The following is a 15,255-nucleotide window of genomic DNA, read 5'->3' on the forward strand; positions in this document are numbered from 1 at the left end:
AGGGCAAATGTTTGCATTGAGTACACAGTAACAGTTCGCCTTTGTTACGTGAATTGTGGCAAGACATCCTAAAGCCACCCAACCGAAGAATGAAATATTCCCAATTAGCAGCCACAATGATTTGTTCATGTGCATTCGTCTAACTTAATCCAAATTCCGACAAGTACTAAGCTATTCAATTGACAGTTACTATTTATTAGGAGAATAAACTGCCTTTGTTTTATACTTACATCATTTCGTATAACCTCCCTAGAGTCTGCTAGTAAATCCATGAGTCTGGAAACACCTGCAAGAAACACATTAAAAAAGAGCATAAAAAAGGTGCAGCTTTTCCATGCTGGACATTGTTAAAAGACTTTGATCGACACTCCTCTAGCCCTGCACTATGATGCTTGCTGAGCTTCCAGTTCAAGTTCATCAGCAATAAACTCAACTGCTTACCCATAGGGCTGACAAGAATTATCTGCTGCACTTGAGGTCCTTGCTGCTTTAAAAGAGATGTTAGTAGTTTCACTCCAGGCCAACGAACATGGAAATCAAATTCCTGCAAAGACAGAGAGGAGTACATTAAGTAATAAATTCCCAAGCGTTCAACTTCCTCTTCTAGACACCAGTCACGAACAGACACCAACAGGACAAGGAATTGCATCTCCTGCCAATTTCTTTTTTCATCCATCCTACAACAGCACATAGCCAGCAAGCCAAAACACTATCCTGTTACATAGTTCTTTCTATGTTATTATCAGCAACATGAACTGCCAGCAGTTTCCTTTCCTACCTCTCCTCTGGGGGAGCCTTCCTAGCTATTTCTCCATTCTAAAAATCTGCCAGTCCTCCAGGGACCAGCCCATATTACCCAGAAATCCAAGAGAGAAGGCAAAGCAAGCCCTTTGGTATCTGCTCCCTATTCCCAAACAGTAGCAGCAGCTTCTCTGTTAAAATTGGGTCTTGTCCACAAGACAAAGGTCAAGAACTAATGAGTCCATGGACAGACTTCACCAAGCCACAACAAACCTTTGGGGTCCCCAGGTGAGCTCAAACTCATTCAACAGCTGGTAACTGGACCCGCATCTCAACTGAGTCACCTCACAGAGCTTTCTCTACTTCTAGTCCTGCTGGTTTTAAAGCATCACCTTCAAGTCTGGCAGCAGATCCCTCATTTGGACAAGAAGTCTTGTTTTAATCCTGTTCCTAGTTACAAGCAGAAACTGAGTGCGTGTCGTCCTTTCTTCAGCATCCTACCTACCTCAGGCACTGGCCAAGAGAAACATCTTCACTCTACTTGCTGCCAAAGAGAGGTGGTAGCTAATCAATTTTCTAACCATCTCGCCAAACAGGCTAGATGGTTTATAAAGCTTTTTCTAAAACGTGACTCTTGTACAGGACAAACCCTAAAAGGCATGATATTGCCAGCAAAGAGGACTCTCAACAACAGCATCCGCAGGGAAAAAGAACGCGTAACTTCTAAAACAGATCGCAAGCTTCCAGCTCTGCACAATGCTACATCCATTTTTATCAAATGACACTTGCTTCTACGTGCAATCGCACACCAAGGTAGTTTCAGCTGTCACGTAGCTCCTCCTGTAGGTTTCACCTACCTTTAGGACAGATGCTTGATGTTTCCAACTTGCAGATCTTAGATTTGGATCACTGCAATCAACAGAACCCTGCTGTGGTGTAAGGCCCTAGTCTAACTTGTAACAGATACATCAATCAAGCATATGCAATATGCTAAATATTAATACCTAAAATAGGTATTGCATTTATGCATCTCCAGAGTATATTTATAAGCCAACCTTTCACTCTCACTAAGTAGTTTCAGAAAGGTAATTTTACAAACTCACTAACCGTAGCCTACAAAACTGGGCTCCTGATTTGCATTTCCATCTACTGAGGCCAAAAAACTCGGCACACAGGCATTAAGCCTCAGATATACTGACAAATGTTTAATACTGCTGAAACCATGACCTAAGTTCCATATGGGAAGAGCAGAACGTAATCTTTTTGCTGAAGACTGGCTATGAAGGGGGGGAAAAAAAAAAAAACCAAGATTCTGGTTGCTCTTTTTCTCTCAAGCATAATCATATTCTTAGTTTGGAAACAAAAGAGGGAGTCCTTGAGCATAAATCCATAGGAAATGGAGTTAAATATATCATGCTAATAGACAGCAGTCACCCCTTCCACTTCAACTGCATCTCAACAGGCATTACTATCTCATTATCATTTAACTTTCGTCTGAAAAATTATCCTTGCACGAGCGACGACAGTTCGTGTTTGCAGAGCAATGATTTTGACCGATTTGAACCCCTTCAACTTTACTCTGCATTAAAAGCTGCACCAACGGCGTTCATCGAGGTCATAATCTTCACTCACCTCCAAGCCCACACTATGTCTAAGAACACCTCACATTTGACATAGGCTTCACTAGGAAGACAGAAACCATAGCTTTATGCATTACGACAACCTCCCTGTACAGCACTACATACCCCTCAGTACTCCAAGGATAATACTGTCTACTTACCTCCACAAGAGTCAACAACAGTGTAACGTTTTCTTGCTGTTTAATGAAAATCTCTGTGAACTGACTTCCCAAATCATCAACTTGTTTTGGTAAGTTTTCTTCTGTAATAGTAAAAGACAATGTATTACAAAACATGACTGGAAGAACTTCAGGTGTTCTTTTTTTTATTAAAATAGGGCCATAGGTGACAAAGGTTTAGCGCCACTGCTATTATGTTAATTGAATGCTTTCAAAACAAACATTGACACAAGCTTTGCACAAAAGAGAAAGCCTACCTTATTCTAAACATAACATTTACTCAGAGGTATTTTGTTTTAAAACCAGGGGGGAACCAAGAATCTACTGAATGACCCCATGTCAGCATTAAAAGAAAAAAAAAAAAATCCTATTTCTACTGATCACAGCTGACCAGAATCCCAGTATTCATCCCCACAGTTGCCTGTTCTATACATAACCACCCTTTAGAGACAGAAAATTCAGAGAGACAAGAGAACCCTCCCAAGAGAGGAGAAGCAGAAAACCCCAAAGCAGCGACGTTCGCATGCAGCTGAACCGATCCAGTAGAGAAACTCCTCATAAGGACCGTTCACTAATGTGCAAAAGCAAAGTACGTTTCATACCAAGAGGCTTGAAGTGAGCTGTAGGGAATATAAACCAACCAGAGCTGAACAACTTAAACACCTCATTTATTTATTTTGCTTTAACAATAGAAAAGACCTAAACATCAGGCAAGGAGAGTAAGTTTGAAACAGGAGAGCATCACAACCTCTCAGGCTTGGAATCTGATCTAATTTCTCAAAGGAGATCAGGTGCCACTCTGCTGTTTACTCTTCTGCTGTGCAGAACTGGGGTAGCACATGAATTCTGTCTTAAGACCATTCTTTCATGCATCATTGTTGCACAAGCAAAAAACAAATGCTAAAGTCCCCCACAAAACATGCCAACAGCACCGCTGCTGTTTTTCTAGCCCGAGTGACAATTTACAAAGCTATTTCACAACACAATCGTATGTAGGGACTACTGGTTGGCATAGTTAAGGAATTTCAGCTAAGAACTTGAGGAAGGGCAATTATAATTCAAAGGGAGTATTTGATTATACTTCATTGTGGGTAGGAAGAGAAGACATTTCATGCGAGCCCAGCACCATTTCTGAAACCTCAGCTTTTCAAGCACTTGGCAGTAGTTCAAATCCAGCCCCGCTCAGCAGGGGCAGGAATTCAGTTGAACGAGACGCCAGCGGCCACCCCTTACGAAACGAGTCTCTCTATGAGTTTAAAAACCAGGTTGGTTCTTGGCTTAGCTGCGTCTACAGAAGGCTTCTCAACAGCACAGAAAGCCAATGCACACAAATTATCTGCTAGGGGAGCAGTACACAGGACACATCCACTCGTATCCAGCTCTGGCCATGCACCCTTCTCCCTACAACATCCCCTAAACATCTCTCCCCACACATCCTCTCAACAACTTGCTGTTCTGCTGCCTTCTCTCACCATAACGTCCAAGCCCGTCCTGCCCACCGAGCACACGGCCACCTGCCCAGGCTCTATTCTGTCTTTTAGGTGGTTCACACAGCCCAACGCTTCGCTGAAGAGCCTCAGTAAAGGTGCCACGGCTCATTTTCTGAAGGAGGTTGCCCTACAAATCACGCAGACGTACATTGGGCGCTGCGACACCATCGCATGCCAGCTGATGAAGCCACAGGCACAGGAACCAGTTTGAAGCACAACTCCCAGAAAATACGTGGTAACGCCACTGTATTTCTAACCAAATCCAAAGGTCTGATTTGGGTAAGCGAAAGCAAAACAAGGATTTTTCCTCTGCTTAAACTGCAGGACTTAGAGCCTTATCAAGCAGTCACTAACAAAGCATTAACAACGGAGCAGCTATAAAAAGGGTCAAAGGCCACGCACCGTCTTCAAACTCCGTATGTTGTTGGGGGTACGGCAAAACAGAGAAATCAAAGGACTCTACCATAAAAATTCAGTACCAAGAAAACAATTTTAATTCAACCAACCCAATTCAAACTGTTGGCGCTGGTGATTCACTGCCAGGTATCAGTTTATAAGATCTCATTTTTAAGGACTTCCTTAGGAGAGAGGTTTTGTTTGGCCTTTCAGACATCGGAGAGTAGCAGATCATTTCTGCAGTGTAGTATAGCTATATTTCTCCCCTGAAGCAAGCTTATCGGTAGGTGGCTTACAAGAGGGAGAGAGAAGCAGCACCAGTCTGCTGTAAATTTTTAGCTGCACAAACTAGAAACACTACCTAAAAATGAGAAAAAGGAGGACAGACTGCACAAAAATAACGCTAGCTCAGGTGTGTAACATCTAGCAGAACGCAAGCCTGATGGCGAGCTCTCTGAAGCTGAGGGGCTTATCAAGGCTGGCTCAGTCCTCATTTATATCAGTAAAGAAACACAGGTAAGCCAACTCCACAGAAGTTGAGTTGCTGCACGTGCTACTGTAGAGTAAGAGGCAACTCAGCTGCGAATCACAGACAGATCGCACATGTAGCTGGCTGCAAACCGAGGAAAGCCCATAGACCTAGACTTCGTATTCTTTTAAGTAGATGCTTAAGTCAAAATACTTCCCTTGGAATTTTCTGCAAGCTGTGACTGAACATCTTGTCCTTTACCCAAATTCAGCTACTAATAGCAAGCGTTTGAACTACGGATTCCTCCTCATCCCAACTCTTGTCCTTGCACAAATTCCGGGTGCTAAGGCAAAACCTGAGCAGTATACGATACTCACACAGCCTCTTACAAGCTTGCTGTACTTTCTATTTATTCCAAAAGCTTGACTCTAGTTCAGAACATTTAGCATTCTTCTATAAAAGGGACAAATTAAAGTTGTCTTTTTTTTTTTCCTTCTCTCAACTCTTGCTTTTTCCTATCAGTATTTCTTCTACTAAATTAAAAAAAAAAAAAAAACAAAACACAAAAAAGAGAGGAGCCAGACAAAAAGAAACAGGCAAAGTGAAACTGCATCTTCTACTTATGTGGATACACCACAATCTTGCAACCAGAGTTCTACCCATAATTGCGCTTTAAATCATTCACAGGGCTCAAATAAAGCTAACAACTTCCACGTATTAAGATTAACTCTTGGTGATTCACTGACAAGCAGCACTGGAAACTAGAATTTAATCTTAAAGTAAGAAGATGAAGTGCATTTTCATAAAACCAGTTTAAAAAAGGAGAGCATACCAAGTGTTAGTGGTAGCTTATGGTACGAGCAAACGCTGTATTTTAACATGCATTGCTTAAAAGAGACACTGTGAAGGATGCTTACGTGGTGCGACATGTGCATTTGAGTCAAACTTCATGAAAACAGAAACTCCGTTTGCAAACTTTCGCCCATTAAAATCCTACCAGTTCTGAAGCTGCACGCTTTCATGACACGCTAAACAAAACTATGTCGTTGTTACTATCTCAGCAGATCTGCTGGCTTTCAACATACCCAAATCACATCAGAAATAAAATTGGGAAAACAGTTCAGCTCCAAAGAAAACGTTTAGAGCAGACTGCAAAAAGCTGTCGCTAAGCTCCAAAGCAAGTCTTTACAGTGTCCTTTTTAAACGGCAACAAGTGTTATGGGTGTGAGTAGCAACTAGGCCTAAACCAAAGTGCTATATTTATATAAGTAAAGGTTCTTTTACCTTCAGAATCATCTGTCAATGCAGATAAAAGAAAAAGAAACAAGAGAAAGGTTTACAAGGTGAATAGCTTCCCAAACAGCACAACCAATGGCAGCATAAGCTCAGATTTATCAAATCAGCCATCCTAGCTTTCCACGGCTGCAGTTCCTTTGGGTAGTTCTTGTGGAAGCGTCCCAACTGAACAACCCCATACTCTTACAACACTGGTGGTCTCACGTACGTAACTCAAGTTGGTCAATACTTTCATAAGAGACTGCTAATAATAATCTTGTCAAATCCGTAATCAAGGCCACTACCATTCACCACCACTGTAAAACTCTGATCTTGCATCACACCTCTTGCATCAAGGTCAGGCAACTGGATGAACAAGGAAAAGGAGGGCCAGTAAGCACAGCGACAATGGGAGAGATCGTTAAGAATAACAGATCACCGAAGCATTTCGGCTTGCGAGTCTCTTGCAGCTACGGCAGACGAGACAGTTTGTTGCAGAAGGCGCCGTGAAAGGACATGCTGCAGAACATAATGCCAACATACTAGCAGAAATGTATTCATACTGGAGAACCCTCACCTACTTTCCATAACGTTATTTATCACTTTAGGAGCCTTTGAAGAAACATCTTGGGGTAAATACTGCAGACAAGAGACTTCAACTCAAACGGCAATATCACCTCACATTTTGCCAATTCACAGGAGCATTCGCACTCCACTACATGTAACGGAGACAGAAAAATGAGATACAAGGGCTGTCAAGAACTAGAAAGATTCTCGAGGTCCATGGCACACGTAGGATGTTATGAACCCACAGATATTTCACCACCCTGAATGTAGCCTTCTGCTCACACTGTATTCGCGCTTGGCCAAGACCTCCAATGTTTTTGGACAAGCTGATGGATTTTCATCTTCATTCATCCAAAAGCTGAGTGGACGTCCTACAGCATTTTTTTAGTTGTTGATGTTTTCCTCTTAAAGCCTTGAAAAGCAAGTCTACAACCACTTGGCTTGGGATTACTGGTTTAAACAGTGATCGAGCCAAGACCTGATTTGCAAATACAAATGGAACTGGTTTTCCAAATAGCACCTGCAACAAGGCACGAGTGAAATGTCAGAAAGGTTAACTGAATCTCGCAGTTGGCTCTACTACACAACCTGCTTCAGTCTTACAGCTAGTGACCTTTCTGGCAGCGTCACCTACTTGGCAGTTTCCTGCGTGACTGTAACTAGGCCCTGGCCTCCATCCTCCCGGGTGATGGTGATGAGAGCGAGGGCATACAGGCTCAGCATCTGACAGACATCGCTTCCCAACTGAGGCCTCCTCCTAAGCTAGCACTCGCACAGCCCTTAGCCGGATCCCATCCCCATTCTCTAGTCTTGCCCTCGATTCAAAAAACAAGGAAACTTCGACTGTCCTGCTCCCCACACCATTCTCCCTTCTAGAGCCTGAAATGGGTATAATCCACAGCTCTTCTACTAGTCAGAAGCACCTGGTTCTTCTTCAGTCTGGGCACTCGTAGCATCTATTCATTTATTTAGTTTTAAGAACAGTCGTGTTGCCCAAGCCTAACTTGGGCTACTGCTCTCATTTTCTTCAACATGCTGATGTTTCTGTCAAATATGGGGTTATTTCTAAGAGCTGCAACCATTTCATTGGCCTTTGAGACCAGTTTTGATGGCCTATCGAGAAAGGCCTTTGAAAATAAAATAAAGGCAGGAAGGGCGGCGAGTTGCACAGCATCTACTTCTATTCGTAACTACCTTGCGAAGGACAGGCATAGTCTCCTTCTTAAATGCCACAGCAGGGCTGGAAAAGAAACTTTTCACACTTAACGTATAGCCACCTTATCATGGGTACCTGAGGTTTTCTCCCTCAATATCTCTCTCATTAAATCATCAGATAGTAGTGTCCTATTTGGCAGCAAGAGGCAGAACTGTCCTTTCCCAATAGCAAAGAATGACTCGATTCTTTACTTACAAACTAGAAAAAATAATTAATGATCCCATTCCAAACTGGCTGCTGTTCATGGAACACAGGTTTTTAAACAAATAAGCAACAGATCAAGTATTACTTTAATGCAAGTTGCGTACAGCAATATTTTTAGCGTTGTCCTAACAGCTACACGAGAGCAAAGCAAGTCTCAGCATTAGTAAATCACAGAGTGTTACAGTTTATCATTTGAACAAAACCACCAAGGAAAGCACCCCCACAGTTAATACAGCTATTACTACCAAGTGCTTACCTTGTTCCTCCTCTTCTAGGTCATTCGATATTACATTGTAGAGAGTGTCCAAGGCATAGCCAATTATTTCAGAATCTGAACTGCAAATGAAAGAACCACTTTTCTTTAATGACTTATTTCCAACTACGCTTACAACATACTTTTTCTTCACAGGCAGTTCCCTTTGCAGCATTAGGTCAAGTGAGAAAGACCGATGTTGACAGACATTTTGCAATACCATGTAACCATGAGCTGTCCGGTCCCTGAATGGAGTCAAACTCCTTTTCCCAGTTCCATTCCCTCAGGTGGCCACATCCAGAAAGTCTGGTGACGCGAGATGACCACAGGAAGCTTCACCGTAAGCAGATCTTTTTATTTCCCGAGTCACTCCTTCCAACCCGCTCCTCAAGCATACCAGGAGAAATCTCTGGGAAGGATTCAAACCCCTTCCCATCAAGTCACTCAAGGAAGCCGCAGGCAAGCTTCAGGACCATCCCAGCAAAGACACTCCCCGCTACCCCATCAGTGAGAACCAGGGGCCAAAAGCTTGCGCGCCATGTGAACGCAATGACAACAGCCACGGATTCTCCCAAACAGGCCAGGCTCCTTGCCACCAACTCGGACTACACCCGCTTATTACAGCTTGTTCAACTCCAAGTATCCCCAGAAAGCTGCTGGGCAGCCAATCTAACCCCAAAGCATTAGCTCACCTGCTTACACCAAGATTCTTCTCTTGATAAGGCCCTGCTTCAGAGAGACCTGTTTCTTCTGCGTTACAAAGACCAAACAATCTGTAAACCCTACGCTACCACAAAGACACAGTGCAAGAGCTTGGGGAGGGGAGGGGAACATAATTGCTTTGGTGCTCATAAACAAGAAAAGTATAAAAGCACAGCTAGTCAAAAACCAAAGGAAAATAAACCCTAACATCACAAAGGAAGGCACCTCATGGTGCAGAAGGACACACCTCACAGCTCTCTTCATGTCTTGCCAAAGCATCAGAAGAGCACGCTGCCAAAACAAGACCTCTCATTCCAACTTTTAAGTGCCCTGATCTCTAGGGCATACAAAATCAGGCGTCCACACCAAAGATAAATTTGCATTTTAAGAAGCTACTAAGCTGGTTCAGAGCAGAGGCCTAAAAAACAACCTAGCCAGCTATCTTAAAAGCCAAGCCTTAATTGAGGCCAGTTATCTCTGCTAGACCACTAATTAAGGATGACAGACCTATAGCTGTTGTTGCAACCAAGCAAACTAGAGATGCCTCAAGGTGATCCATCCACCAGCTTCGAAAAGACAGAATGGAGCAGTTCCTACCTGCATTTCTTGTATCATTACACCAAGGGCTTTCGCAAGTTGTCAAAGGGACACCTCATCTCCCCTTCTACAACTCTCACAGCAAATCAAAAGCTACAAAAATCAGGTGTCAGTGTAGTTTGTTTTTTCATGTTGGGTTTTGAATTGAATCCTTGTACTGTTGCTGTCCTCCCAAGACAGGTGCATTTTTCTTCAGTGTGTCACTCGACTCATACCACCTGCTTTTAAGCTGGGCTGTAATAGAAACAAAGGGGGGGAAAAAACTAGCTCCTCCGCTGCCAAACTTTTTGTCAGAACAAGTAAAAGAACCTTGTGGTCCATGTAAACAGTCTCATCCAGCAGGTATGCTCAGATTTCCACACTGCTTATATTTTTCCCTTATTGTAATTTTAGTTCTTCAAACACAATTCTACAAAGCCTATGGTTTCCTTTTCATGTAACTGAAACAATTCCACATCTGAAAAACACATAGGAATTATTTCCTGGAGACAAAAAAAAAAAAACCTGCAGCCTCTTTTTTCCTTTCCCCTGTTTGGGACATCACAGCAGCTGCAAAAAAAAAGCAAATTGTATGTAGATGTGGTATAAACAGGCACTGTTTCTCTCGTCAAAAGAGGAACGCATCATAAAACGAGGACAGCAGCATCTTATCTTTGCTGCTCACTGCCTTGCCACCATCTGCCCTCCACGACGTACAGTATTTTACTGGTTATTCTCTTCAGACTGAAGCTGTGCAACTTTTGCTGTGTGATGAAAGTCAGTCGAGAAATAGAATTCCAGTCTCTCTTGCATCCATAAAAGATGCAGCCTTTATGCAATGCAACGATCCAGCATAAGACAGCCTAGGTGTCTTCCCTCTGCTCGTCGGGCTTTCACATGGCGCTCGACCGAGATGTCAGTGCAGCGCTCCTTGAGTTCACAAACAATAGCAGAGAAGAATCATGTGGAAGCGAAGGCACCCACATCTTGTCCTGACCCACTAGGGTGCCTCAAAAATGCTTTTACCTGTTCTTCTAAAATTACGGCATTTCACTGTCAGAAGAGAGACAAGCATCATCTATACTGTCAAGAAAAGCCTGGAAAAGCAAAGTGTTTCTATCATGTCATCTATCACAGCACACCTTTTCTAGGAGGCGGGCATCTTCTTACCCCTGCAGACTCAAGTCATGAAAAAGCGATCGGGGGGTAATGACATTTATATTACCTCTTAGAGAAGTTTTAATGCGAAGCATATTGCAATTAGAAGATTTGGAACTAACAGCACATAAGTATCTGAGGTACATGCCTTAAGAAAAAAAGAATTCTTTTTCCTAAGTTCGTATTAGGTTTAAAGCTATTAGAATCGTCACTCTGAAATTTAAAAACCTCGTTAACCAAGCAGAACGAAAGCAGTTGAAGATCAGGTTGACTTCTCCTGGTGGTGCCTTCTCCCACACCAATGGTTAAGTGGTACTGGACTGTTCTACAGTCTATGGAACTTCAAAATAATTCCTGGCGGGATGGATCAACATCTGGACAGCACATCAGGAAAAGTCCTCTAGGAGATAACAGTTACTACTTCATGTTACAAAATAAACATATGGCTTAAGAACACTGGTCTGCATAAGAGTCTGGAACGTTTCAAGGCTGACTCAGGAGTGTCATCAGGCTCCACGATGCCTGATGCGCACAGCTGAAAACCTAGTGGAAGAAGTCAGTTTTCTACAAAAGTAGTTTTAAGTACTCAGGCGGAGGAGAAAGCTTAAGTCAATCTACAAGTAAATCATGTAACAAGTGGAATGACATGTTCATTTAAGGGACAGAAGTGGTGTTCCGGGATAAAGGCTGTAAATAATTCAAAGCAACGGTATTAAGATCTGAGCACAGAAGTGACGACAAAACGCAATCAGCATTCACCATTTCAGCACAACTATGCAGACCAGGTCTTCTCCCTGCTAAAGGTAGGAGATGAAGCTATAAATGCCTCTCACCTTGTACCAACTTCAGAATTAAGAAAATATCGTCACACCTTATAATGAAAAGGGCTAAAGAAAAGCGTGATTCATTACAATGGAAGTACCTGACTAGCACAGCAACGAGGCTGCAAGCAGAAGGAAGGAAAGAACTACTGCTACAGAGCCGATACTGTACTTGTGCTTATCACTTCCAATTCCAAGAGAGGGAACAATCGATTCACCAAAATCCAGGGATACACCAGGGGTAAAAAGACAACTACGCTTTTACTCAAGGGATACATGAATAATAATTAACATCGTTGTCAGAAAAAGTAAGAGCTGTGCTATCATACTTGGCTGAGAAGGTCTTAAAACCAAATGACTTTTCCGGAAGATACCGATTTCACAATGAGATTATTTGCATTAGGAAATAATCACCTCTTAATAGCAAAGTTGCTTCAGTTTTTCATATTGCTATTACATATTCCAGCAAAACAAACGCTGTTGAAGATCAAACAGTTGTGCATCAACTATTCCATTAATTTTTGGTGAAAGCAAATAGGGAAGCGTGTTTGCACTTGTCACTGTTCTCACGTTACAGTACCCTGTACACCAGCTAACTGTTCCATACACGCACTCAGGCTCCGCCAGTGCAGAAGCCCATGCCTGCTGCCTGCTCCTCCCTCATAATTTGTTCCACCCAAACACCCCATCCCTGCGAAAAAGGCTGGAGAGCACATTAAGCGTCACCTGCTACAGCCCAAGCAAGCCCTGCTTCTACTCAGCCGGAAACTGAGAGGGGAATCCCACGGGTTACCTTCACTTTGAGGCACGCAAAATACAGCAACTACAGGCGTTCACCCAAGACAACAGGCAGACAGGTGCCTAACATCTCCCATCAGTACAATAGCAACCATCAGCAGCTTCACAGCCAAAAAGCTTCACCTCAGGAGCTCAGTCAACCATCTGCAGGCCAACCTGATATTCACTGAAAAAGCCTACTTCCCAAAGCTAAGCTATCGAGGAAAACAAAAGTTGCTATTTTGACTTCAGCATTCTGTTTTTCCGGTCCTTTCATATTTCTAATCAAATTAGACCTTCCGTAATCTTAAACTTCTGAGCAACACAATGTACAGGACCAGCACTTGCGAGTCACTCGCCTGAACACGGTAACATGTGAGAAGACAACTGGAGTCAGTCATTGACTTCTGTTCTCTATGAAGTTGCGTTACTGCTTCATAACAATGATCTTTCACAGCTGCAATGAAAATAAAAAAAAAAGGAGCACAGGCAGAGAAAAGGAGCATTTCCCAGTTCTGCAGAAAGCTTCAGGGCGCCTCAGGCAGACACTGGAAAGGTCCAAAGATCACACCTACGGGCACACACTGAAATGACGATGACAGCACAACAGCACCGTCCCCTATCAGGCCACCATCCTCCCGGTTCAGTATGCCAATCACACCGGACACCAGGGACAGCTGAGCCTGCGACTCATCTATCAACCAGTTATTCAGACGAGCTGGCTTTGATTTGCATTCCTACGACTGAAAGGGTCCCCAAATCCTCACCTGTACAACCTCTGACAGCAAACAGTGCAGTCACACCACCTGTAACACGTACTTGAACGTATCAGACACGGGGCTACACCTAGACCTCTCTCACATGACCCACAGCGTACAACATGTAGGACAGCTTATGTTCTGGTCAACCATAAAACACCCAACAGGAAACATGCCTGTCCACCTTTTGTGGAGGACAGCATTTTTTCAGCTGAAAAGCCAAAAACCAAAAACCACAGAAATGTATTTACTGGGGGTTTTTTTTGTTTTTTTTTTGAAGTACAGCCCGAGTCACACAACACATCTGCATAGAGTCCCAGCACACACAAGCTCTGAAAGCAACTGGAGCTCAATAAGGCACAGGAAAGTTCTAAAGTTCCTGCCCAGCAGGGTTCAGGTTAGGATCTCAAAGGAAAGGAGATCAGTTGAGCTCCGCCTCCCCTCTCAAAGTTCAAATCTGGCCTCAAGAGCAGATAAGTGGATGAAAGCAGGCTCCTTGACCTAATTTTTTGAAGGGCTTCCCTTCACACCAGTGCCAGTTACTCCTATAACCTTCCCTCTGACTGTTTTCATTGTAGAAGTTGCAGACAGGCCCGACATTCATTTTTAACTACCAGCCAATAGAATGGAAATAACCCAGGCTCACCTAGACACCAGCCCCATACCTTCTCCTCAGCTGGCCTAACTGGCCAGGCGAGGCAAGCCACCAGCAGCGCACTGAAGAGTTTATTGTCCCACATACCTAAGCGGAGCAAGATGTCTCCTTCTAGACACTTAACTGCTGCTTTCCTAATTCTCCTTTAGTCTTGACATTCAAAGACACACTCATGTTTTCCATGTGTGCTCATGGAATTGTTCCACATATGCCCTTACGACAGTTGTTTTAACATATATTTACTGGCTTGATGTTCCAATCCAGACTGAAAGACTATCACAATACCCTTGCCTACCTAAGCACCAAGAACACGCCGGATTTGAAGCTTAAATCAGAGCGCTACAAAAAGGTTCCAAGTTACAACATGTGGGTACTACCAAGTACAGCCTTGCTGCAAACTGCACAAAGAGAGGGAGAGCAAAGATACTTTGAATGCTGCATTACATACATATAACATTCTATCTTAGTCACTTAAAGTATTTAGACTAGTGTCAGCTGTCTTGACAGTAGGCATGGAGTCCAGCTCTCTTGTCTACTTGAGCCCTTCAATATAAATGCCGCTTTACTGCCCGTGACAGAACTGTTCTACCAATTCCTTCAGCACCACACATCTGAGAAAATACACGGCTGCTGATTTGATTCATTTCCTCTTAATTCTGCCTAGGTCACCTTTTGTCCAGTAACAAATTCACGTGGAATATTTCAGATACTGTCTTTAGTTAATCTTGTCCTTTTGGGTTTACCTTTCCACAGCGGTGGAAGCACTGAGATACACTTGGGTACCGCCTTCACTCTAGAACTGGCCTTTCTGTCCCTCTCACCCAAGTTCATGGAATTCTGTTCTTTCCACCTCTGCATATGCACCGTTCAAGTCTGTCATCAGAAAAATCCCCCATGACACCAGAATTGTTCGATACCCAGCTCCCCTCCTAGCTTTAGAACCAGAACCAAGTCTGTCTTCGTCTGTTTGACCGCGGCAGAGAAGGGCTAGGTTCTCAGCTGGAGGTGGCTGCCAGAAATCAGAAACACGCTTACCGGTCTGTCTGAAGAACGTGGATGAGATGTTCCATAGCCTGTATGCCCACCTCCAAACGATATTTCTGTTTGCAGAAAAAACCGAGCAGTTACTGGTCCAGCCCAAAGTCCAAAAAAAGCGTTTTCAGCAAAACACCACAAAACTACCGAAAAGCCACGCGGCTCTTCAGACAGTTCAGTACTTACCTTGGACAACGATTTAAGAGCACGTACGGCATCTCTCCGGTCATCCAACAAAGTGGAAGAAGCGACGCGGTCACACAGCTTCTGAATCTGTAAATGCACGGGACACGCGTGACAAAAGACAACGTGCCGCCACCACGTAACAGATTCCAGAAGGCTCCGCGAACCACAGCCGGGCTTC

At 43.4% G+C, this 15,255-nt stretch overlaps 1 protein-coding gene across 1 annotated transcript in view; it reads right to left on the bottom strand.

Annotated features, from left to right (window-relative positions):
• USO1 (USO1 vesicle transport factor) overlaps positions 1-15,164 on the bottom strand; it is a gene marked incomplete at its 5' end in the record, with an annotated part of 36,199 nt that extends 21,035 nt beyond the window's left edge. The window contains 6 exons of the mRNA XM_010295243.1: positions 231-286; positions 442-544; positions 2,522-2,622; positions 8,413-8,492; positions 14,892-14,956; positions 15,078-15,164. Of these exons, the coding sequence (XP_010293545.1) occupies positions 231-286; positions 442-544; positions 2,522-2,622; positions 8,413-8,492; positions 14,892-14,956; positions 15,078-15,164 (492 nt within the window). The remainder of the gene's footprint in view (positions 1-230; positions 287-441; positions 545-2,521; positions 2,623-8,412; positions 8,493-14,891; positions 14,957-15,077) is intronic.
• Positions 15,165-15,255: the final 91 nt, after the last annotated feature.

The sequence above is a fragment of the Phaethon lepturus genome, unplaced genomic scaffold, assembly GCF_000687285.1.
Source record: "Phaethon lepturus isolate BGI_N335 unplaced genomic scaffold, ASM68728v1 scaffold14149, whole genome shotgun sequence".
NCBI lineage: Eukaryota > Metazoa > Chordata > Aves > Phaethontiformes > Phaethontidae > Phaethon > Phaethon lepturus.